Source organism: Lycium barbarum, chromosome 4, assembly GCF_019175385.1.
Source record: "Lycium barbarum isolate Lr01 chromosome 4, ASM1917538v2, whole genome shotgun sequence".
Classification (NCBI taxonomy): Eukaryota; Viridiplantae; Streptophyta; class Magnoliopsida; order Solanales; family Solanaceae; genus Lycium; species Lycium barbarum.
This window is the reverse complement of record NC_083340.1, coordinates 125494025-125519192: the sequence shown is the minus strand read 5'-3', so window position 1 is coordinate 125519192 and position 25168 is coordinate 125494025. Positions and strand designations below refer to the sequence as shown.

General features: G+C 34.9%; 1 protein-coding gene across 1 annotated transcript; it reads left to right on the top strand.

The window, feature by feature from the left end:
* Window positions 1-13470: 13470 nt before the first annotated feature.
* LOC132636371 (putative anthocyanidin reductase) lies at window positions 13471-20474 on the top strand. The gene is made up of 6 exons (XM_060353211.1): window positions 13471-13905; window positions 17368-17535; window positions 18684-18901; window positions 19212-19371; window positions 19849-20059; window positions 20142-20474. Exons 1-6 carry the CDS (start codon window positions 13752-13754, stop codon window positions 20299-20301), a joined length of 1071 nt encoding a protein of 356 aa, XP_060209194.1. The 5' UTR covers window positions 13471-13751; the 3' UTR covers window positions 20302-20474.
* The last annotated feature ends 4694 nt before the right edge of the window (window positions 20475-25168 follow it).

Here is a 25168-nt window from a genome sequence, read left to right as displayed (position 1 = left end):
CTTTAGTTAACTTCATTCTTATCCTTATCTGAAAAAGAATCACTTTTAATCATACTTTACTTAAAGCGTATTTGGATAGACTTACAACTTATGGTTTACAAGTCAAAAGCTATAAGTTAGAATTTTAATTTATGACTTTTGGGTTATTTTTGTTATTTTGACTTAAGAAATAGCCAAATAAGTGTTTAAAAGTACTTTTTTATCTTAACCAAAACACTATAAATAAAGTGTTTAAAAATTATTTTGGCTTAAAAACATCAAAAATAAGTCAATCCAAACGGTTTCTTAAATTCTGACTCTGATCTTAAGCAATAGAATTAAATCTACCATAATGTCCATCAATTTCACTTTAGGAAGCCTTCTAACTTTTCTACGTTTTTCTCCTACTATTTACTAAGAGTGAAATCCAACTAAAGTCTTCTTGATTGTAAGAATTTGCTAATAGTACCCAAATGGAAGAGGACATTCAGTCAACGAGAGCAAAAAATATTTGCTTAATTTAATGGGAAAAAATATTAAAACTTGTATCCACGTATATAAAGTACTGCTTTTGGCACAATATAAAAGTACCTTATGTCTCAAGTTTTCATACACTATAATTCTAAAAACCTGTTGTTTGTCATGTATTTGCTGAAAATTTTCCATGATAAAAATATTTTTTTTTCATTCAAGTCAGTTGACAAATCACAGTCTATATTAACAAGGTTTAATACCTAGATGGACCCTTAAACTTTGCATGTTTTGTAAGATAAACATATAAACTTACAAGGTGACCAGATAGACACTTAAACTTACTCAAAGTGTATTTTTCAAGTTTTCCAGTTGTTTTGAAAATAAAAACTATATTTTTCAAATACCCACAATTTTCATGGCCAAACAAGCCCTAAATATATCACAAAATATTTTTTTTAAAATGCAAAAATAAGGCAAACGCATATACATGAGACTATAAATGTGCACTTAAACCAATAAATACTCGCTAATCGCAATTTTGCAGCTTTCAATTAACTCGAATTTTTTTTTTTTACACTTGAATAATTAAAAAATAATAACTTTAACCAATAAAAATCCTTAAAAAAAGAAATTTCAAATTAAGAAATTTCTTTTTTTTAAGGATTTTCTTCTCGGCTTTACAGTTTTCTTAATTTAAATTTCTTTTTTTAAGGATTTTTATTGGTTAAATTTATTGTTTTTTAATTATTCAAGTGTAAAAAAAAAAACCGAGTTAATTGAAAGCTGCAAAATTGCAATTAGCGAGTATTTATTGGTTTAAGTGCACATTTATAGTCTCATGTATATGCGTTTTCCTTATTTTTGCATTTTAAAAAAATATTTTGTGATATATTTAGGGCTTGTTTGACCATGAAAATTGTGAGTGTTTGAAAAATATAGTTTTTGTTTTCAAAACAACTGGAAAACTTGAAAAATACACTTTGAGTAAGTTTAAGTGTCTATCTGGTCACCTTGTAAGTTTATATGCCTATCTTACAAAACATGCCAAGTTTAAAGGTCCATATAGGTATTAAGCCTATTAACAAAGACACTAACATGCAATCACTACAACTGGTTGAAGTTCTGCTTTTCTAATATACTAAATTGAAAGAAAAAGGAAATAAGATCATAAATATGAGGGGAAAAATTTAATTTTTGTCCCTCAAATTGGTGGTCTTTAGTTCTTGTCCCTTTCGGCTAATACCATAAGGTTTGAGGTTCGAACCCTGGCTCAGTAAAAAAAAACAATCGCAAGGCAGAGTTTTGTAGCAAAGTTAGACCTGTTTGGACTAAAGTTAGGCCTTAAGGTAGAGTTTTGGCATGCCTGAAGGCAATAACTCTACCTTAAGATAAAGTTTCAAACTTTGCCTGAAGGTAGTAAAATTCTGCCTGAGGCAAAGTTTTGCAGGCAAATATCTGCCTGAAGGCAGAGTTTTGCATGCAAATATCTGTCTTGCAAATCCAAACTCTACCTTGCTATTTTTTTTTAATTTTTGACTGAGTGGGGGTTCGAACCCGAAACCAAGGGGTTCTAACGAAGGACAAAAATTAAAGACCACCCCAAAATAAGGACATTCCTGCCAATTTCCCAAATATGAAAGGAACTATTGCACTTTTGGCCCTATTTTGTGCTCGTCTTTAATTTTTGTCCTTCAAGGCAAACAACTTTTTCGTGGAGCATATATATGGCCCATACATCTAGTTTGCAGCTCATGTACCATTGTATCATCGGTGTATAGATAATGTATATGTGTTGTATATGCTATATGTAAACGTTGCATATACATAATGTATATGTAATGTATATGCTTTGTATAATCATATATAAACACATGAAACCAACTCAAATTGCAGTGTATAGATAATATATCTGTTATGCATAGCTTATATAAGTTGCTCAACTTATCATTTCTAAATCTTGAAGAAAAAAGATTTTATTCCAATTCCAATTCAAAATCAAGAATCTCGCCTCACGGAGACCACCATACCGTCCCCAAAACAAATCATCAAAATCCGAACAATAAACCGAAAAAATGAATTACCGTTTTCCTTAAATGCATAGTTATGGCTATTTCCTTTCCCTTTTCCTTCTGTTTCTCCTTTTTCTTGGTTTCACAACTCTCGTTCTTCTCCCACTTCCTAATCACCTCCACTATCGCCATCGCCTTCCGACGAGAACCCAGTTGCCTGAGATTCCTTATCGTGGGTCCCAGCAATCTTTCTGTCAACTTTGCCGACAACCACGCCAAAAGTCACTCATCGCTGACCAAAAGAGGCGAATTGGGCTAAAATTGGTAAGAATGGGGAAGTTAGGCCAAATCTCGTAGACTAGATGCCCGATTGGTGCTGGGCCGTAATTATCTCTTTATACTTTTTGCATCTTAATATTCCACAGGTTATGCCCCTGCTCTTAAAGAATTTATGCCCACTAGGCATAAGTCCGATTTTGAAAAGCAAAAATTAAGGACCGGCCCATTTGAAGGGCAAAATAAAAGACCAGCCTATTTGAAGGGGAAGTTGTGCAAGGGAAACTTACATAAACAGCTACATTTTATAAGCTCCTAATAATATATAGCTACAAGTTTGCAATTTACAAACCGTAGCTACCTTTTATGTGGTTTTGGGTGTATTTCCGTGTTTTTGTATATAACGAAATACATGTATCATAAAAAAAGAGTGGAGTAAATCCTTTAAATACAAGGAGTTTCGGCTGTATTTTCGTGTTTTTAAATACAACAAAATACATGTATCGTAAAAATAGAGTGGAGTAAATCTTTTAAATACACGAAGGAGTTGTGTATTTCATTGTATTTATATACTGATAATCCTTTAGCTTTGGCTGTATTTAAATATATTCGAGTTCAGATCAATAAAGTCACTGTCTGACGTCATATCAGTTGAATGTATTCGACTGTATTTGAATGTATTTACACTAAAAAAAATGACGAAAATGAAGAATACAATCAAATTTGGTCATAACTCTGGCGAAAATACAAAATATGAGTCAAATACATATGATGAATACACTTAAATATGAGATATAAGAAGGAGAAGAAGTCATGGATTCCGGCTAGACGAGATACATGTTAAAAGGAAGAATACAATCAAAACAGATTCCGGCTAGACGAGATACATGTTAAAAGGAAGAATACAATCAAAATAGGTCAGATCTTTGACGGAATATAAAATACCACTGTATTTACACAAAAAAATCAAGAATACATACAAATCCTTTTAAAAATGCATTGTATTTGGGTGTATTTGATTATTCAAATACGCATTTTCTCCTTCGAAACACAGAAATACAAGCAAATACAAAAAATGGGCATAGCAATTCGATGGATGGGTCCTTTTCTACGGCGTCGTTGGAGGCTAAGTGTAGCTCTGTTAAGAAAGTTATGGCTCCTGATCGGCTTGCTGATTTAGCTTTGATTGATCCCAAGAGGGCCAAAAGGTTTGAACTTTTATTAAGTTTTTGCCCAATTTTGTTTGCAGTCAAGCCTCGAATTGATCCATATTAGGAGTTTGATTCTGTGCAGCCATTACTGAATTGATTCAATCGATAGTGAATTAGATCTGTGAGTAAGCGACTCATTATAGAATCATTTGGAATTAGGGCAGAAAATTTGAGAGGTTTAAGAAGATTAGACGTGCTCCGCCACCGTGTAGTGGGATTGATAGGCAGAGAACTGAGGATGATTTTGTAGTGACAATTCTAGCGTGAAAAACCGAGAAGGTACGGAGAGAGAGAGAGAGGGGTGAGGGAGAGAGAGGGAGAGGGGTGAGGGAGAGAGAGGTGAGGGACAAATAAACCACAAAACCTATTGTATTTGGTATAGCTATGATAAGTAAATTGAAAAATCACTATAGCTATGAAAAGTAATTAAATTAAAAGGTAGCTATTATCCGTAAATAACTCTTATTGTTAGCTATGACATGTAGTTATCCCATTATTATTTCAATATGAAATCTTGTAGACCTAATAGACAGCTCGGGCATCAAATTAAGAAGACTCTTTGAGAGTCAAAATTAAAATAAAATAAAAAAGGATATAGTTTAGGAAAATATATGCAAATTAACCATTCATTCCAAAATATTTACTCGAAAAATATCCTTTTTTTTTTTTTTTTACATAATATACCTACTTAACAAAAATGTTAACAAAATACCGACATGTATTTATATTGTATACCTTCGGGATATACAATTCGCATTTTGTATACCTTGACGGTATACAATAATATTGTAACAATATACTATGGCAATATCAATATACTACGACTGCATGCTTCAACTGCATACTATAATTTCAGTGAATGGTGGAACAATCGAATTTCCAATGATTTGTTTTTGCAAATTCGTCATTTTTTAAGAATATGTGCTACATCTTTTTTCGAATTAGTCTCAATTTTGATTTCTTTAACTTCAAATCTTGAAAATATGCTCTTCAATGGTGGAATAATCGAAATTTCAATAAATATACATACTAAGAAATAAAAAGCAAGTAATTGATGATTTACCCTAGAGCGGAGATAAATGAAAAGTAAGTAAATGATGATTTACATCTAGAGTGGAGATGTTAAGCCAACTGGGAAGAGTTACTGATAGAATGTACGAGTCCATCAAACAGTATAGATCCCTTAAGTAAGACAGAAAGAAAATAACACAAGATATTTACGTGAAAAACTTTTTGTTTAAGGGATTAAAAACCAAAACCTACCAGAGTAGGATTTCCTCAAACTTTATTAACTGAGCAACTTTAGATTACAACCTATTGCAACTTAGGAATTAAACTCTTAATCCCTCATCCTTACTATAACTCTATTGCAAGATCTTTACAATAACTCTATTGCAAAGACACACCTTGACTAACTCTAGCCAAGTGAACAACTCAGAATCTTTGAAACATAAACCTACTGGACACTTCTTGAAAGTAGTGTAGGAATACAACTTAAGAACAAAAGACAAAGACTCAACAAACCTAAGGACTTAAGACATCTTCAGTGGTTGGGATCTGGTCCTTCTATTTGTTGCAGCTTTATTCTTGAGAGCACTTTGAGGTGGCTGCTACACTTGAGATGAGAGTAATTTTCAAATTTGCAAGTGTTAGGTTTTCCTATGTAATATGTTGTTTATATAGGTGTAGAAAATGTTGATATGGAAGGGACTTTTCATTTGTATTGTCCACTAGCAACTGCAGTTGTGCTGCTGTCAGTCGGCACAGTGCCAGTAGCTTTACAGCTGTAGAGTTGATCGAGCAACGGCTAGAACTTGATTGCATCTGGTCCTTATCTGGTTCCTCGAATATGTTTGTCAATTCATCAAAACAGGAGATAGAATAGCTTATTAGTTACTCTATAAGGAAAAGTCGAAGCTGAGATACCCTCACTGAAACTCGAAACAAAAAGTTGATAAAGAAAAAATTAATAAATAAATTAAAGTGATGCCTAGAAGTAGAAATTAAATATGGGAAAAATAGCGTAACTCCTTTAAAATGGAAAGGGAAGATGTGAAGTTAATTTAGTAGAAAGAAAACTTGACGGAAAGGACGCAACATCGGTAGTGTAAGTAAATGAGTAGAAACGGGTATATATTTATATCTACATAGGCACTTATTTAATTCTCCTTAAGTTTTAAGTAAGGATGTGATACAACATACAAGGGACATCTTTTAGCATTTGGAGAACATGATTGTCCTCTATGCGACGCATGAAGGAACTAGAACTTCTTTAGAACCCTCTATGCGGCGAGCAACTGAGCATGCGGGGCATGACCTATCCTCATGGTTTGAGACTTTTAATTCTTCATTTTCTTATGCGGATTGCCCTTCAAAAGCACCTGTCTTTAATTTTTGTCCCTCAAGTTTGAAATCTTTAGTTTTTGCTTTTCGCCTAAAAATTTGTGGGTTCCGGGTTCGAACCCTCATTCAGACAAAAATTAAAAAAAAAATTGCAAGACAGAGGTTTAGATTCCCTAGGCATAGTTTTCCTGGAAATTCTGCCTTAAGGGAGAGTTTGCAGGCAAACTATGCATGATGGCCTGCAAAACTATGCCTGATGGCTTGCAAAACTATGCCTAAGGCCTAATTGTTGCCCGAATAGGCCTAACTTTGCAACAAAATTCTGTCTTGCGATTTATTTATTTTTTGACTAAGCCCGAATTCGAATCTCAAACCTCATTGTATTAGGGGAAAGACAAAAATTAAAGACCACCCCAAAATAAGGGCATTCCTGCGAATTGCCCTTAATTCTTTCATGTTTTGAGTTTCTTAAACCATTATATCACTTCAACTAATAAGTCTCATACCATATTGTGCGTCTATTACATGTCCCAATAGCTTGGTTTCGTATTAACTACAACCATTAATCACTTAAATTATTTCAAATAATTAGCTATAGAAAATTAAGGGGGTTTACAATAAATTAAACTCTTTAAAGGGAGAAACAAATCAATGACAAAATAATTCTTTAATGGATGCATATGATGCAACCGTAAATTAAAGCACATAATCATGAACTTAGCTAGAATACTCAAGAAAAAAAAACTTTAAAACATGAAAAATCGATTGAGGGTTGGTGGGGTGATACGATCCGGAATGTCTCATTTGCTCAATTTTATCCAAGGACTTGTACTAGAAGCAGAGACAAGGACTTCAAGCTTTAGAAGCCATGTTTATGGATAACGAAGCTATGGAAGCACTTAAGAAAGTCATTTGAGGGTCTTCAAGCTATGGAAGATAGCATGGAGGAAGACTTGAAGGAAGAAGTCAAGAGACCAAGAGCCCAAGGCCCAAAGCTCTCCTAAAGTGGCTACAATTGCAAGCTTGGGTCGTTAAAGGCCGGAAGGTGGCTATTTATGCAAAAGGACTAATTTTCGAAAACAAGCCATCATCCAAGAAGACCAAACAAGGCTCTTATTTCATTAAGGGTATTTTTGTAATAAGATAGTTTAGTGTTCTTTAGCCTAGTAGTATAAATATTAGACTTAGCCATTTCATTTACTAAGTTTATGTTGAGATTATGTTGAATTGAGATGAATACTCTAAATTGAGTGATAGTTTGTTTGGTAGAATTAGTTTTAATGTAGTGCTTGGTGTTAGTTAATCATGGGGGACTCCATTGTTGGCTATGGAACCCTTTTCCATTGATTTTCAATTGAGTTGTTCATTTGTGTATTCATTTGGATTACTTTTGGTTGATTATCAAATAGCATAGGTTCGTTAGCAGGAATCGATTAGGAGGGTTTAGGTTTCATATACCTAAGTTTGCCTATAATTCCTTCACTAATTGGGTCTTTCTTCTATCGCTCTATTCTCATCTCAATTTTCTTTAGTTCTCATCTTTGATTTCTACTCTACCTTTTGTTTCCGCGTATTTGTTGTTTGAATCGGTGTCTTCCACAAGCCAGATCGTATCATTTGGTATCAAAACTTATGCTAAAGGATTGTCCCTACAATTCTTAATCCTAGGTTCTTCATATTTGAAGAAAGAAAAAAGTGAAAATTCGAAATTCCACAAAAAAAAAAAAAAAATTGTTGTTGTTTTGGTGGATTTGAGGTCAAATTTGAGTTCCTTAATATTAAAAATCCTTAGGTTTCAAATTTTGTGGCATTTGGACATGTTTTGAAGATTGTACCATTGTTGAAGTTTGAAGATTTGAAACTTCAAAGTGGGTCTTGGTGATTGAAGGTGAAATTGGCTTTAATTGGTGTTGTGTTTTGTTCTCCTAGTTGAGGGGAACTTAGATTCGAATTTTGGTGAAAAAATAAGTTGATTTGAAGGTGATATGAAAATTGAGTGCTCTTCAAGTTCATAAGCATCTTCATATATTCATCTTGAAGAAGAAGACCATAAGAGGGTGTTTGATCCAAAAAATTTAAAGTCAAGAGGTCAAAAAGTGTTTGTGGGCCCAAGTAAGCCTCCAAAATAAAAATAAAAAAATCAAAAATATTTAGTCCAATTTTATGTTTTTTTTTTAAATATCACGTCAGCACTGACGTCGGTAGACTGACACGCCTCTACACGCGCGTGGGGCCCAAATTTAGAGAGTTGATCTTTTCTCAACACTTAGAATATTTTTCTAATTGTTGATAGATTTTGACCCAACTTTAGGGGTGCATATCTACATGTGTATAAGGAGGAGTTACGCGACAGATAACCTACCTAAATTCAAGTTCCGCGAGTCTACTCTCCAAATCAACAAACCATTTGTCAATCGGAGCTTTGTACAAAAAGTTACGTGCGTTTTAAAAAACGCTGCAAGCGGCTCGGAATTTTCTAAGTTGGACCAAAAACTTCCCAAATTTCTTAAGTGTTTGGACAAGGTTTTTTCACTTCTTTTTCTTATTTCTTTGATTCTCCTAGCTAATTAACAACTAGTAATTGATACTTACTTGTTGTTAACTAGTTGTTGAGTCCCAATTCTTTTCGTACCAAATCTTTCAAGCTTTTTCCGTTTTAACCTCGTTGAAACTTCTTTGGCTCTTTCCGTTAGTTTTTGAGTCATCCGTTTTTCAATTAACAAGAATCTATTCTTCCACAAAGATTAGCAACCTTGTGAATTGATTTGGGATTAGCAGTTCATTGCCAACTTCGGAAGAAGCTCTAGGCTGAGTGGTATGCTTGAGTGCAAATACAAGTGACGTAAAGAACTTTACTACTAATATTATTTGCTCGTTTTGTAGGTACAAGAAGGGAAGTCATAAGGAAAGGAGATATAAGGCATTATGTCATCCATAGCTTCGGATTCATGTGGTGGTCATGTAGAGAGTTATGCCTCTAGTAATGGAGGATATGACTGTGATAGTGATGGAGGCTATAAGGGAGATGGTGCGACTTATGACCATGATGATTATGAGGATTATGGAGCCGACAATAGTCAATTTGATCATGACCAATATGATGGTGAGCATTGCTACTCCGGAGGTGAATGTGAGACAAGTGGATCTCATGGGTCTTATGAAGAAGATGAAGGAGTAGAAGAGCTTAATGAAGAGTCCTATGGTGAAGGCAAGAGCTATGAAGAGTCTCGTACTACACACCATGGACATGGAGGCGACTTGAGGTATATTCCCTCCTCACACTTATGATATGAATCAATTGGTCAAGGCTTGCATGAATTAGGAGGTGGTGATGAATATGAACCTTATGGTTATGCGCTTTGTGGTGAATATGCCGATGAAGATTGTGAATTTGAACATGACCCTTATGAGGAATCTTCTAGTAGATATGCACTTGTGATACTTCTATTCCAAGCCAAATAGTATAAATGTGTGGGTTAGGCAAAGTCAGAGTCGACCTAGAAGAAGAAAGGAGTATACATTTCCTACTTCACGAAATACAATGAATCATGCTTCTTATTCTAATACGAGTGTGCCATGTTCTCACTATGGTTTTGATGTGGAAGGTAAGAGGGAAGTATTGATAGGTAATGGAAGTAGAATAAATGCAAGGTCTCAAGTAAGAAATGACCCGAAGAGGCGAATTCTTGAGACAAAAGTAATCCTCATTGGTAGTGCAGGGTATGTCCTTGTGTTAGATGACGGTAGTCATGGAAACTACCTTGCTATAGAATATGTGATGAAACAAGACCCTTACTATGATCAAAGAGGGTACTTGGTTGATAGGAGCGCGGAGGTGTTCTTTAACCATAGGAACTACCAAGAGGAGATTTGGTGTGATGTACTTCCCCTAGCCAATTGCATGTGTTTTGGAAATCCTTGGTTCCAAGAACAAAGGGGTTCCATATGAGCAAGAATGGGAGATTTCTCTTTCCACCCATTCTTCCTAAGATGAAGCAATTGCAAGTCAACCCCGTCCTATGGTGAGTGGTCCCAGTCTATCAACATGGGAGAAGAATTTAGAAGAGCTTCACCTAATGATGGAATACTTACGCAAGGTACAATAAATAAAGAAGAAGAAATCCAATCCTTGTGAAGCGAAGGGGAGGATTGAAGTGGAGGATTTTCCTAACCCTTCTAAAGAAGTACTTGGCACTTGTCCCAACTCCCATGGAATTGAGAGAGAAACGATTGAGAGGAGTAAGGGAGTGAAAAGTGACAACTTTAGAGTGGAAAAAGGAGAGGTTGTGAGGGAGATGTCACAACCCTATTCTAACTTTTATAACTTTTCTTTCTTCTCTAGTTGTCTTAATGATGGTGCAGGTATTATTAGAAGCAAACCGAATGATGAACCTCAAAATTTGAAAGTTCATGAGGTAGTTAAAAGCTTCCCGAAGAAGCAAATGGGCTCTCAAATTGAGAACCACGGTAAAAGAGATACTTTGTGTGCACTTCAAGGTAAAATAACTAAACTTAACACTCCAAATGATGTGAATGATTATGTTGTTGAATTAAGTGTGAGTGAAAGCTTGTCTTTATGTGAGCTTAATGAGTCTTTACCATGTTATGAGCTAAGTTCTTTAAAGATTGTTGACAATGTTGTTAATATGGGTGATCCAACACTCGTTGATCCTATTGATGATCTAATTGATTCTTCTTGTGAGATCAATTTGTGTCCACCTAGTGTTGACACTTGTGATTTGCATCTTACTACATTGTCATGTGATATGATAGCTCACACACTAGTTGATCCTAGCGATGACCGAATTGATTCTTCTAGCAAGATTGATTTACGTCCAACTAGTGTGGATACTTGTGTTGATCAATTTGTTTGCTATGATAATCCATTATTTGAGGAACTTTGTGGAGTGCTTAATGATCATCAAATTAGTGATGATGTTGATGTAATTGTTCATGTAGATAGTCATATGAAGGAAAATGCTTTGAAAAATGACGTTTATCTTTTCAAGAGTGAAGCCACATGTTTTGAATCCTCATCATTTATTGATTGTTTTCTCTTTAAAGATAATGTCTTATTTGATGTTGACATGACTATTGGAGATGATGTGCCTAGTGAGATATATGGTGATGTGGACAAAATAGTCAACTTTGGAGACTATAAGGTGTTGAGTAACCCACTATGGAATGATAACACTCTTCCCTATGATGGACATCTTTCCTTGAAGAATTGTAATACACCTATGGGGAAGGGAAGTGTTGAAAAATAAGGTGTGCTTGCATACAAATTGCTAATTCTTCCTTGCATGTTCAAAATCTTTGTAGCCTAATGCATGATCTTGTTCTTGAACCTAGTAGTGAGGCTACATTTGAGGATGACATAGATGACGAAGTTATTTTGTGTGACACCTTTCTTTACTACTTATTTGCATATGATGACGCTCATATTTGTGTTGGGGGTGCATTTTATGTTGAGGGGGTTCTTATGGGGTAGATGGTTGTGTTCTTGACTATGATAGGTGGATATTCTTCCCTTTTGATCCCGGTGATACTTTGTGTGACTTAGTCTTGACACAACATTGGAGGAATCAACTTCTTGATACCTCATATGTGCAAATGTTATTCATGATAATTATTGATGTGTGGATGCACTACAAGTTTATCCCTCCTTGGAGTGAGAGTGTGGTTGTTGCCTTTTGTGCTAACCCTCATACTTTGAGGACCATGTTTTCGTATGTCTTCCCTTGGTTTCGCTAGGTTCGGACGAATCCGTTTGAAGAAGGGGAGCATGATACGATCCGAAATGGTCAAGTGCTCAATTTTATCCAAGGACTTGTACTAGAAGCAGAGACAAGGACTTTCAAGCTTTAGAAGTCATGTTCATGGAGAATGAAGCTATGGAAGCACTTAAAGAAAGTCATTGGAGGGCCTTCAAGCTATGGAAGATAGCATGGAGGAAGAAGTCAAGAGACCAAGAGCCCAAGGTCCAAAGCTCTCCTAAAGTGGCTACAATTGCAAGCTTGGGTTGTTAAAGGCCGGAAGGTGGCTATTTATGTAAACGGACTAATTTTCGAAAACAAGCCATCACCCAAGAAGAACAAACAAGGCCCTTACTTCATTAAGGGTATTTTTGTAATAAGCTAGTTTAGTCTTCTTTAGCCTAGCAGTATAAATATTAGACTTAGCCATTTCATTTACGTAGATTATGTTGAATTGAGATGAATACTCTAAATTAAGTGATAGTTTGTTTGGTAGAATTAGTGTTAATGTAGTGATTAGTGATGGTTAATCATGGTGGACTCCATTGTTGGCTATGAAACCCCTTTCCATTGATTTTAATTGAGTTGTTCATTTGTGGATTCATTAGGGTTACTCTTGGTTGATTATCAAATAGTATAAGTTCGTTAGTAGGAATCGATTAGGAGGGTTTAAGTTTCATATACCTAAGTTTGCCTATAATTCCTTTACTAATTGGGTCTTGCTTCTATCCCTCTATTCTCATCTCAATTTCTTCACTTCTCATCTTTGATTTCTACTCTATCTTTTGTTTCCGCGTATTTGTTATTTGAATCTGTGTCTTCCACAAGCCGGATCGTATCATGGGGGGTTTGGATAATGGATTTCCTAGCAAATGTCACATGTCACATGAAGGCTAACCATTAACTGAGGAATAGTAGTCCTCTCAATTCATTCTCTACCTGCATGGTATAGATCTTTGTGCATATTTTTTGTTGATTTTAAGGTGAGCACCCTGGACCATTGAATCTTGAGTCCGTCACTGCATATTTTATGTGATTAGGTACTTGTCTACGTAATGGACATGAGTTGTGTATCAAAAACTTGGAACGCATATATTTTATTAAAAAATGTTTTACTGGTGTATGTATTAAAGGAGAAGATATATATTATGCGATTAACTTGTCCACGTAATGATCACTTGTGAATTAACACAAAACTTTTTCAACATATGAGCTACAAGTGTCTAATAAAAACACTTTATCGTGTTTTCAGGTGCTCAATTGAAACATACTATAATTTGAATGTCTGAAATAAATTTACCAACAAATTTAAAAACTATTATCATATTCAACTTATATTCTTGTATGTGTCAAATAAATTCGCTAACTTTTTAACTTTGTATTCAGTTAAACACGACAGCATAAATAAGATGAAGGAAATAATACTTTTAATAAGAATGGAGAGAGAGAGAGATAGATATATACTGAAGTGATGGGGCTTTTCAAGAATGGGCAGACGAGATATTGCTTGTTTATCTCCTGAATGAATATAAAAACCATATAAAGACAACAAATTAGGAGCAAGCACTACTTACGAAAGTTGTCTTCCCCACTTCTGTTTATTTTCACCTATACTTTATGCTTACTAGTTAACTACTCCACTCTTCAAATCAAGAGTGCTTTGTTTCATTAGTAATTCCTTAGGTTAGGTTCTCTGCTAAATAATGGAGAATAATGATGTTGATAGTGGAAGAGAAAGTACGGAGAAGAAGTTGAAGAGTTATTGTGTAACAGGAGGGACAGGATTCGTAGGGTCATGGCTGATTAAGTCCCTCTTGCAAATGGGTTACAAGGTCCATGCTGCTGTGCGCCATCCTGGTACACTCCTCGATCAGACTCACCTTTCCCTTTATCCGTCTTGTTTTTTTTTTTGTCTAATTTACGTGACACTTTTCAAAGTTTAAAAGTCAAATGAGTATTACAACTTTTTTATATGTCTTGTTAATATGTAGTTTTTAAATATGTAAATTTTATGAAAAAAAATATTAAAGATCGGGTCATATTCAAATTTATAGTTAAAATTTAAAAGTTTGATTTTCGAAATCCAACTGGTGACACGTAAATTGGAACAAAAGAAGTAAATCCCCAAAAACCCCGCCCCAAACAGCACCACGGGTAGCTATCTTTCTGCAGTTTAATTTTAATGTACGGATATGTTGATGATGTGTATATATAGTGTGTATATAAAATAAATATTTTTTAAGAATGTTTTAAATGTTTTCGGAAAAACATACTACACAATTAACGATCTGTTGTTTGACTCGGGTGTTTATGAAGCTACCACTTACTCTAATGCGTTTGAACTGAAAGTTGGTAACTGAGCAAGAGAATAGCTCTAATAAGAAAGAACTAATTTCCGGCACGGTCATAATTAAACAATAGGGAAAGGGTCAAAAATATCTCTCTATTTTGAAAAAATAGCTAAAAATATCCTCCATTACAAATCTGGATCAAAAATACCCCTTCCGTCATTAAAGTTTTCAAATATAATCCTGTCTTAACATAAATCCCAACATAACCCGATTTCATTTTTAAACCCGACCCAACTAAATAAAAAACTCATATGGGTTACCCGCTCCTGTGCCTATTAGCTCCAGATGTAGGACCCGAGAACAAGTTGGTCGCATATGAGTTTTTTATGTAGTTGGGTCGGGTTTAAATGGAGCTAGTTTAAAAATGAAATCGGATTATTTTGGGGGATTTGAGAATTTCCATTAAGATAGGGACATAATTGAAAACTATAATGACGGGAGGAGTATTTTTTAGCCCTTTTTTGAAAGTAGAGGGACATTTTTAACCTTTTTTCGTAAACTATAACCACTATAACAATATAATAAAGTAAAGTCACAAAGTTTTTTCCTTTTTCACCTTAAAGTAACTGACTTTTATCTTAGTAAACTTACTAAATTCCCTCACTATAATAAGAAAGTTACAAAATTACTTTTTGTTACATTAAAATAACTAAACTTTAATCACCACTAAAATTTATCCCATTGTATAAGTAAAGTTGCTAAATGTAACTCATTATAACGACAAAATCTGCTCATCAAGGAGAGTTTAATTGTCATAGTGAATAAATGTTTATGACTTTATTGTTATAGTTTGTAAAGTTTATTATAATGTGACAAATAATAATTTTGTGACTTTATTGATGTAATGAATAAATGCTAAAAAATAACTTTATTTTATTAGAGTAGTGTAAATTAGTGAATATACATGAAATTACCTCTTTAATTTATCAAGCCGGAACGCCAAATTTTTTAGTGTGGACATAAAGAGAGATGTATCCTAATAAAAGAAAACAAAAGAGTATATTTCTTTTGGTACATTAAAAAGTAATAAATGCAAATATTAAAATCTTTCATAGTACACATTTAGATCTATCATGAGCAAAACTTCATTTTTCCTTGATCGGATCTTAATCCTAAACTAGCATACGTTCTTCATGTTTATGTTCTATACTTATTAGAATTGTTTTATATTTGTTTGTCTCTTTCAAATGTGTATAATATTTTTCTTGTTAGCTTCTATGTAAATATTTTGTAATCTTCAATAAAATAGTCCTAAGAGAATGGTACTTTAAGTCCTCTATTTTGATAAATATAAAAGCTGTGATCCACTTATAGTGGGATTTGATTCAAATTAAATTAGCAAAGAAAACATAGAAAGAATATTACATATATAGGAAGGTCTGATCTTACACCTTGTAATTTTTGTCGAGACAATTTTCTGAGCTTGTGAAAACGGAATTTACTGCAATGCGAAAAGTGCTTCACAGAATGTGGTGTACGGGATATTCGTGGGACCTGTGAATTTTCTAGTATGTAGCATGCCAAGATAGCTCTAATATATCAAACATGTGGTAGTCCGTAGTCCTATAACTCGACTTCACCAGAATATCTAGAATCATTGCCATGCCTTTTGGATTGCAGCTTTCATGTTTAAAATCTTAAAAGTTGAATTCATTAAATTTAAATTCATGTTTAAAATCTTAAAAGTTGAATTCATTAAATTTAAATTCCTTAATCCATATCTACCAAATAAGGCATGTCAAATGTAGACCTGGCTTTGCGGATTCCTAAGATTTTCTCTCCCTTGTCTCGCTTCTTATATTCTCAAAAAGTGACATATCACATGGAGCTCCTTCAAATCTAAGTTACCATTATGTCTCGTCCCAAATCTATCGTGAGATGTGATTGACATCGACATAATTGTCTATCAAGTATCGTGAACTGGCTAACATCTAACCAATTTCCTTGGCCAAGTTCTTATATGCCCCATAAGGGATTTCCATCACTTTTCCCTCTCAATTCTTACATATTCCAATCTCTAGACACTATCCGTCATAAATTAAATTACTAACTTTGATACCAGGAAGTAAAGAAACTTATCTTGAGCAATGTTTTCACGAATTCTAGATTTTGAGTATTGAAGAACTCTTTGATTATTGGGTAAAAACCTAGGTTTTAGGAATTAAACAGTGTTGAACGACGATAATATATTGTTTTTGACATGAGTCCGTGGTAAAAATCTTTCCATGGGCAATAGCGTAAAACCCTAACTTGTTTTCTCCTCAAAAGCTCTCAAAAAGTTGTGAGAAAGAATGATTTTTCTCTCTCTGGCGACCCTTATATTTCAATTTTCTACCCGGGCACTTTGTCCACCGCTCTGCGCTCCACATAACACTCAAGGACCAACTCCTTCTGGTTTGGGCATTTTGGCCGCACGCGTCCGTGTTTGTGGACTATTTTTCTGACACGATAGCCTTAAGTAAGATATTCATAACTTTTTGTAGAAACGTCGAAACGACGATTTGAAGTTTTCAAAACTAGACAGCAAGAGATTTAATTTGATCAATAGTTTATATAGCTCAATTCCTTATACGCTAGGAGATATGATCGTTTGAAGTTAGGTCATGTGCGTTTATGAACGACTTCTTCCATTAAACATTTTAAACTTATTCCAAGATTACCTCTCCTATCTTATAAATGTCCTTACAACCTTCCAAACAAAATATTTAATTTTAGGTATGATACACCTTCTTAACTCTCTGATCATCCCTGTGCCCAATTTAGAGCCCGAGCGAGGACGTAATACTTAGCAAAACCTTTCCGGGGCATTAAACATTCAAAATCCCTTGATGCATTAATGTTCATGTGAAACCACATTTAGATAACATGGGTTAGAGACAGAATCATGCATGAACTGCTCCCCTATGCTTGATATGAATTCAGTCAGTACCATTGTCACAAATTAATCCAAAGTCTTTGACCTTTACAGAGAAGTCATCACATCTATTAAAGTTGGCTGAGGGCAGTGACAGGTTAAGATTATTCAAATCTGATTTAAGAGAAGAAGGGAGCTTTGATGAAGCAGTGAGAGGTTGCAGTGGCCTATTCCATGTTGCTGCACCCATGGATTTCTGGGTACAAGCCACAGAAAATGTTGGTAAATATGCTTATCTAAATCATTAGTTTTGGAGTCCCAAAGAGTTTGAATTAAGGGGAAAAGGTCCAAATTTGCTCAGTAATATTTGAAATTGAACAAATTTGCCCTCCATTTGACTTTTGGCTCATTCATACCCTCGCCAGAAAATCACTCTCGTATTTGACTTTGTCATTAAAAGAGTGACTTCGTGAAAATAAATAAACTCAACGTGTCAAATTCTTCGAGAAAAAAAAAGTCCAAATTTACCCCTCAACCAGAGGTGGACCTAGGATTTTAAGACAGCGGGGGCACCATTATCATGACATAAACTCCAACAAAAAATTTAATGACGACTGAGGGATAATACCGTATCGGACCGTCATTAATAGCGTAGCAGTGGCGAAAATACAAGTATATAGGTCAAATATGTATAATAAATAAAATTTAATATAGTGAAGCAAATGAAAGAGATAGCTCAGTGACTAAGGTTGTGCAACATGTGGTGACAGTGCAGGTTCAAATCTAGGTAAGCTCATTTAACGCTTATTGTTTTCCTAAAAATAGGCTTAAAAAAATAATTAAAAGTGACATTCGGATTCGATCTGTGGTGACATGCAAAGGAAGCAACAGTTGCAACCAACGTGCCCCAAAGACAATTTCATTTGTTAGAGTGCATAATTAAACATATACTAATTTATCAAGGTATATACACATATATATACATAATTTTTTCCGAAAGGTGGGAGTGCACGTGCACTCCCACCCACCCATTTGGGTCCACCTCTGCCCTCAACTGTTAATTACAACAACGTACCCAGTGTAATTACACAAGTGTGGTCTGGAGAGGGTAGCGTGTATGCAGACCTTACCCCTATCCTGGGAGGTAGAAAGGTTGTTTCCGATAGACTCTAGGCTCAAGGAAAAGCAGTTCAGAAAAAGAAATACCCCTCAACTTTTGATTATGATTTGAAATTACTCTCAGGTTGGAGCTTCATTAGGTGTCAACGTAAAAATGAGACATTTTCCTAACTACGCGGTAATATTTAAACAAAAGTCAAACAGAAGACAAAGTTGCTCAATTTTGAATGCTAACAGGGACAAATTGACCCTTTGATCTTTAATTAAAGAAAGTAAGTAGAAGTAATTTCTTGGTTTATTTTAACCTGAAGACAGCTATGTTCAAGAAAATATCATAGAGCCTGCAATACAGGGGACCTTGAATGTTCTCAAATCCTGCTTGAAATCCAACTCTGTAAAAAGAGTTGTTTTCACATCATCAATCAGTACAGTCACTGCCAGAGACAGCTCTGGGAAGTGGAGATCTCTTGTGGATGAATCTTGCAAGATACCTATCCAACATGTTGAGCACACAAAACCTAGTGGCTGGGTAATTCCTTTTTTCCTATACTCAGAGCACTACTATGTTTCAATTTGTTTGCCTTAATTTGACGGGCATGCAGTTTAAGAGAGTAAAAAGACTTTTGAATCTTGTGGTCTTAAACTAGTGTATGTATAACATACCAAAATGTCCTTTAATCTTGTGGTCTTAAACATGTCACGTGGAATGTTGAAATTAAAGAGTTGTATTAGGAAAGGAACATTCTTTTCTAAACATACTAAAACAGTGGGAGTATCATTTAACATTATTTGTTATGTTACCAAATGCACTTAGCTTATTTTGTAATGCACTTCTATAGGTTTATGTACTAGTAAAGGTTTTGACAGAGGAGGCAGCATTTCAATTTGCAAAAGAAAATGGCATTGATTTGGTTTCAATAATAACACCAACTGTAGCTGGTCCATTCCTCACTCCTACAGTTCCTTCAAGCATTCAAGTTCTCTTGTCACCAATAACAGGTTTATTCTCTCCTTTATTCCAATTTTGTCATTCCAGACCGGCAACATGATATTATTATCACATGTAGTTCATGTTGCATTTGTCCAGGAGCAGAGCTAGTATAGAAGGTACAGGTTCAGCAGAACTAGTAACTCTGGTCAAGGCGTATTTTAGTGATAGGTTCTATAGGAACTAGACAATCCTATTTAGTCAAATACCTAGCGACAAACTCGTATGTGCCTTTCATTATGGTATTTGTGAACAATTTGTTCCGTCTTCTGCTATTAATGCATAAGCAGGTAAAGAGTACATATGTTGAGCTACCAAATAAAGATCCACATAAAATTCAGAATCCATAAACTTCAAATCTTGAATCTTCCTCTGCATTTGTCCAACATAAACTTTACAATTGGCTTATTTTCACTTTAATCAAATAGATGCTGATAAAAGCATGTCTTTCACAAGGTATTTTTTGTTCAGTCATTTTACTTTTATAGGTGATCCAGAACTGTTAGCTATACTAACTGCTGTGAACGCAAGAATGGGATCAATAGCATTAGCTCATGTTGAGGATATATGTCGCACCCACATATTTCTCATGGAAAACAATAAAGCAGAAGGACGATATATATGCTGTGCTCGGAGTTGGGCAATGTCTGAACTTATTGATCGCCTTAAGAAAGAGTATCCTTGCTCTATTTTAGAGAGGTTATCTATCCATTTCTTCCAAAATTTACAGTTAATGTGAATAATTTGCACGAAAGTAATAGTCTAATTCTCTGTGTTACAGGCTAGATCGAGGAGTACATGATTCAGTGATCCCGGTTGAGATATCTTCAAAGAAATTGAGAAATCTGGGATTTTCTTTCAAGTATGAAATTGACGACATCATACAAGAAACAATTAGTAGCTGTATACATCATGGCTTCTTAACCTCTATTCAAAAGTAAGAATTGCTTCATTGTATTAGAAAAAAGTTTTGACTCAATTGCTTCATTGTATTAGAAAAAAGTTTTGACTCTTTTGAGGTAGAAATAAATGTTTTCGTGTGATTGCTAAGTTTGTAGACAACACTAATAAAGGTGCAACTTACTTCTAATTGGAATCTTTGACATATGAACATACAGGGGCGAATTTATGCATAAATTTTGGGTCACGTGAACACATGGTCACTCGACTAAACTCGATATATTATGTGTATAATGTTAAAGCTAGTTAATGATTGAAGCTAGCTAAGTTGGTGTGAATGAGAAATGGAGGGAAAAAGATAATGGAAAGAAAATGAAGTTCAAAGCAAAGTTCTGTTGAAAAAGGAGCCTTGTACCACATTGGTGGTAGAAAGGGAAAGTTATGTGCTTATATTAGAAAGCACTTCCTCTAGCTCTTAAAGGGTCAAGAAGAGGGGCTCCCCTCGCGCCGTCGTCGTCGCTCGGCTCGGCTTCGGCTTCGGATTTATGATCTGATTGATTGATAATCTTTTTGGACCAAATTTATTCGGGTGTTAGTAGCGTTAGCCGCCGTGTTGGGATTACATCTATTCGGGTGTTAGTAGCGTTAGCCGCCGTGTACGGTCTTGAAATCCATCAAATGGATGTGAAAACAGCCTTCCTAAATGGGGAGTTAGAGGAAGAAATTTACATGGAACAACCTGAAGGGTTTGTAGTTCCAGGGAAAGAGAAGAAGGTGTGTCGACTTGTTAAGTCTCTTTACGGACTTAAACAAGCACCTAAACAGTGGCATGCAAAATTTGACCATACGATGCTGTCAAATGGATTCAAGATAAATGAATGTGATAAATGTGTTTACATTAAGAACACTCCGAACCATGTCGTCATTGTTTGTTTGTACGTGGATGATATGCTGATAATGAGTAACGACATTGCTAACATAAATGCTACTAAGCGCATGCTTGCTAGTAAGTTTGATATGAAAGACTTAGGAGTTGCCGATTTAATTTTGGGAATTAAAATCCATAAGACTCCTCAAGGTCTAGCACTGTCTCAATCTCATTATATTGAAAAGGTACTTGAAAAGTTAAAGTACTTGGACTTTAAAATTGCAAAAACACCAATTGATATGAACCTTGCTCTTGCAAAGAATAAAGGTGAAAGTCACTCTCAATTGGATTATGCCAGAGTGTTGGGATGTTTGATGTATATCATGAACTGTACGCGACCTGATATTGCATGTGCTATAAGTAAACTAAGTCGCTACACTAGTAATCCCGACCAAACACATTGGCTGGCAATGAAACGAGTTTTGGGGTATTTGAAACATACTCAAAACTTTGCTTTGCATTATAATAGGTATCCTGCAGTTATTGAAGGATACAGTGATGCAAATTGGATCACCGGTTCAACTGAAACGAAATCCACAAGTGGATATGTTTTTACCATAGGTGGAGGAGCAGTGTCTTGGAAGTCATCCAAACAGACATGTATCGCCCGCTCTACAATGGAATCTGAGTTCATAGCTTTAGACAAAGCCGGTGAAGAAGCTGAATGGCTCCGGAATTTCTTAGAAGATATTCCATTTTGGCCCAAACCGTTGGCTCCTATATGCATACATTGTGATAGTCAAGCGGCAATAGGAAGAGCCGGGAGCGCTATGTACAACGGAAAGTCTCGTCACATACGACGAAGACATAATACCGTTAGACAACTACTCTCTAGTGGAATTATCACAATTGACTATATTAAGTCAAGAGATAATGTGTCGGATCTGCTAACTAAAGGCCTAACTAGAGAGGTGGTTGAAAGATCATCGAGGGGAATAGGACTTTGGCCAAGGACAAGTCATCGTGGCGGTAACTCCACCTAGAAGACTGGAGATCCCAAGATCTAGGTTCAAAGAGATCAAACAAAGTCATTGATGACGGTTCAACATTGTCACAATAACTTTTGTGGTCCATTCTCGTGATGAGACAATGTTCAGTACCAGGATAAAGCATTACGGCTTTTTAATGGTTTCCAAGTTTGATACAGGGTATATCAAATAGTGTATCTACGGGATGACACATTTGGAAATCACCTATGTAAGTGTGAAGTGTAAGCCGCTTCAAGGAGAATTCTGTGAGGCCAATTCTCTACACACTTATGAACCAGGAGTGTTCATGGCTGAAACGAACAAAACAATGAGAACCAAAGATGGTTAAAGGGTTAATTGTGTGACATGTGGTTGTCTAGGTATACACCAAAGCTCGACGGTTCAAAGATATCAAATCTACCGATTGACCGAGTATATCCGACATATGTTCACTACGGAAAGTTCAAAGAGAAATCTACTTATCCAGATGCGATTAATCCTTGCTTACGAATCACACAGTATTTTTGTCATGCATGTTTTTCCATCATATAGCCATTCCCCATTCATGTGGGGGATTGTTAAAGCTAGTTAATGATTGAAGCTAGCTAAGTTGGTGTGAATGAGAAATGGAGGGAAAAAGATAATGGAAAGAAAATGAAGTTCAAAGCAAAGTTCTGTTGAAAAAGGAGTCTTGTACCACATTGGTGGTAGAAAGGGAAAGTTATGTGCTTATATTAGAAAGCACTTCCTCTAGCTCTTAAAGGGTCAAGAAGAGGGGCTCCCCTCGCGCCGTCGTCGTCGCTCGGCTCGGCTTCGGCTTCGGATTTGGTGATCTGATTGATTGATAATCTTTTTGGACCAAATTTATTTAAATTCAATTTTCATTTTCTAAATAATTAAATTTTCGCGGAATAAAAATTTAATTAAATTTCCCAACGTTCTTATTTTTTTCGGAAAAGGCATGGCCTTTCCGAACAGCCACCAAGCCTAATCTGAAGAGGCATGTTCAAGGCTATATAAACTGAGGCAATGCCTCAGTTTTCGACTACTAAATTTTTTTTCACTGCATCTGCATTCTTTCACAAAATAAAAAATCGAGTCTTCGTGTGTTTTCGTTGCCATATTTGAGTTCGCTGAAGTCGTAGGCGTTTGAGGTACCGCCACTCCTGCGACAGGTACATCCGTTTTATCCTGGGAGGAAATAATCCGCAACCTCGGGTACAGTGAGGGGGTTAAATTCCTTAAGGACACACAGTGTATTCTGTGGTCTCGGATGCTTCTACATTATTTTGTTTTTCCAACAGTTTCTGTTTTCCATCCTCGACCTACTGGTTTTTCCAGTTTCTGATTTTTTTTTCCCTTCTGTTTTTGAACACGGGAAACAACATATAATTCTGAAAATATATCTATTATTAACTAAAGGAACACATGGTTGAAATAGGCTGAGTGGAGCACTGGGTAGAGGCTGTGTTTACATCCTCAGGTCATGGGTTCAATCCTTAGCTCCTACCACATCTTTGCTATTATTTTCTAAAGCTGCCTTTTGACCTTCCTTTTTATATTATTAACTAAGTAAAAAACGTGTTTTTATTTTATATTGCATCAAATGACTTTTCTTTCCTTTATTTCTAATTATACCAAGTTCCAAAAAGCAAAAAAAAAAAAAAAAAAAAAAAAAAAAAAAAACTCCATGGGATAATCTACAACGAGAAGTCGATGTCACTATAAAATTTTATATCTTATCTTAAAGCAATAGTGAATCCATCCTCATGAAATCCTATATTCGCCTCTGTGAACATACTAGTTTCTGCATGTGTCGTGCAGGTGTATCCATGCTAATTAGTATAAATATTTTAAAATAATATAAATAATATTAGAATATACGTGTAATGTATTATACGAAATTTAAAAGGGGGGAAATACAAGCGCAAATGGATAAATAGTAAACCTATTTCGCTTAGTATTTATATTGTCACTCATAAAAGAACCTGGAATTGCTTTCAAATTAAGAATGTGAAAAAGTATCCTTCACTTTCGAGCGATGAAACTGAAGTAGAAGAAAATACTACAAAAGAAACATTAATCCAATGTAACAAAATGAAGTAATGTTTCCAATGACTTCCACTATGCAAGTCTTCTAATAACTCAAATATTCAACTTGACAATTTTCCTGTATTTCGATATTCCAGCAACAAACAAGTTAAATTTGGGTATTTGCAACATTGACTATGGGAATACACTGGGTAAGGTTGTTGTTGTTGCGACGTTTGCAAATACTTCATGTCTAAAAGTTTTTATCTTATCTTTAAGAAATTGTAGTCTCTTTTTTTTAACTGTTACATATATATCAAGAAGTTATTGTCGGATGAAAGTAATATTTCGTAGAAACTGCATGAAAAATCGATCAACATATGTCTTCTTTATGATGGATAGTAGACGATTATCAAGTTCATGTGTGCATCTGCAAAGGAATGCAAAGCAATAGTAGTTGAGATAGAATTAATACTTAATAACTACTGATATAAAAAATCTAATTGATTTACGTAAATCAGAGTTGCACTTACATGTACCGTTTATTTGATTCAAAATAATGTTTCCCTTCATATGTGCACCCCGCAAAAGAATATTAGTTGTAAATTTGACCCTAGAAATAAAAATAAATCAACTAAATAGGATAATCAGTAACAATCATAGTAAAACAAGACATTAAGAGATACAGTGATTTTTGGAATTTCAACATCATTATTATTCATTTAAATTTTCATCTAAGAAGGATAAGAAAATTTAATGGATTAAGATTTCAATACTGTTACAGAAGTATATATAATTACTAAGGAAGAAAAACCAAAAAGACATTATTTCATACACAAAAAATAATAGGGAGTACTTCTTAACCAAAGCTCGCACAAAAATACAGTTTCATGAATACTCACGGAAATAAAGAAGAAAATGAACTTACCTATTAAAAGTGCAACATTAGTACTACTCTTCTACTACTTTTTTTTTTTTCTC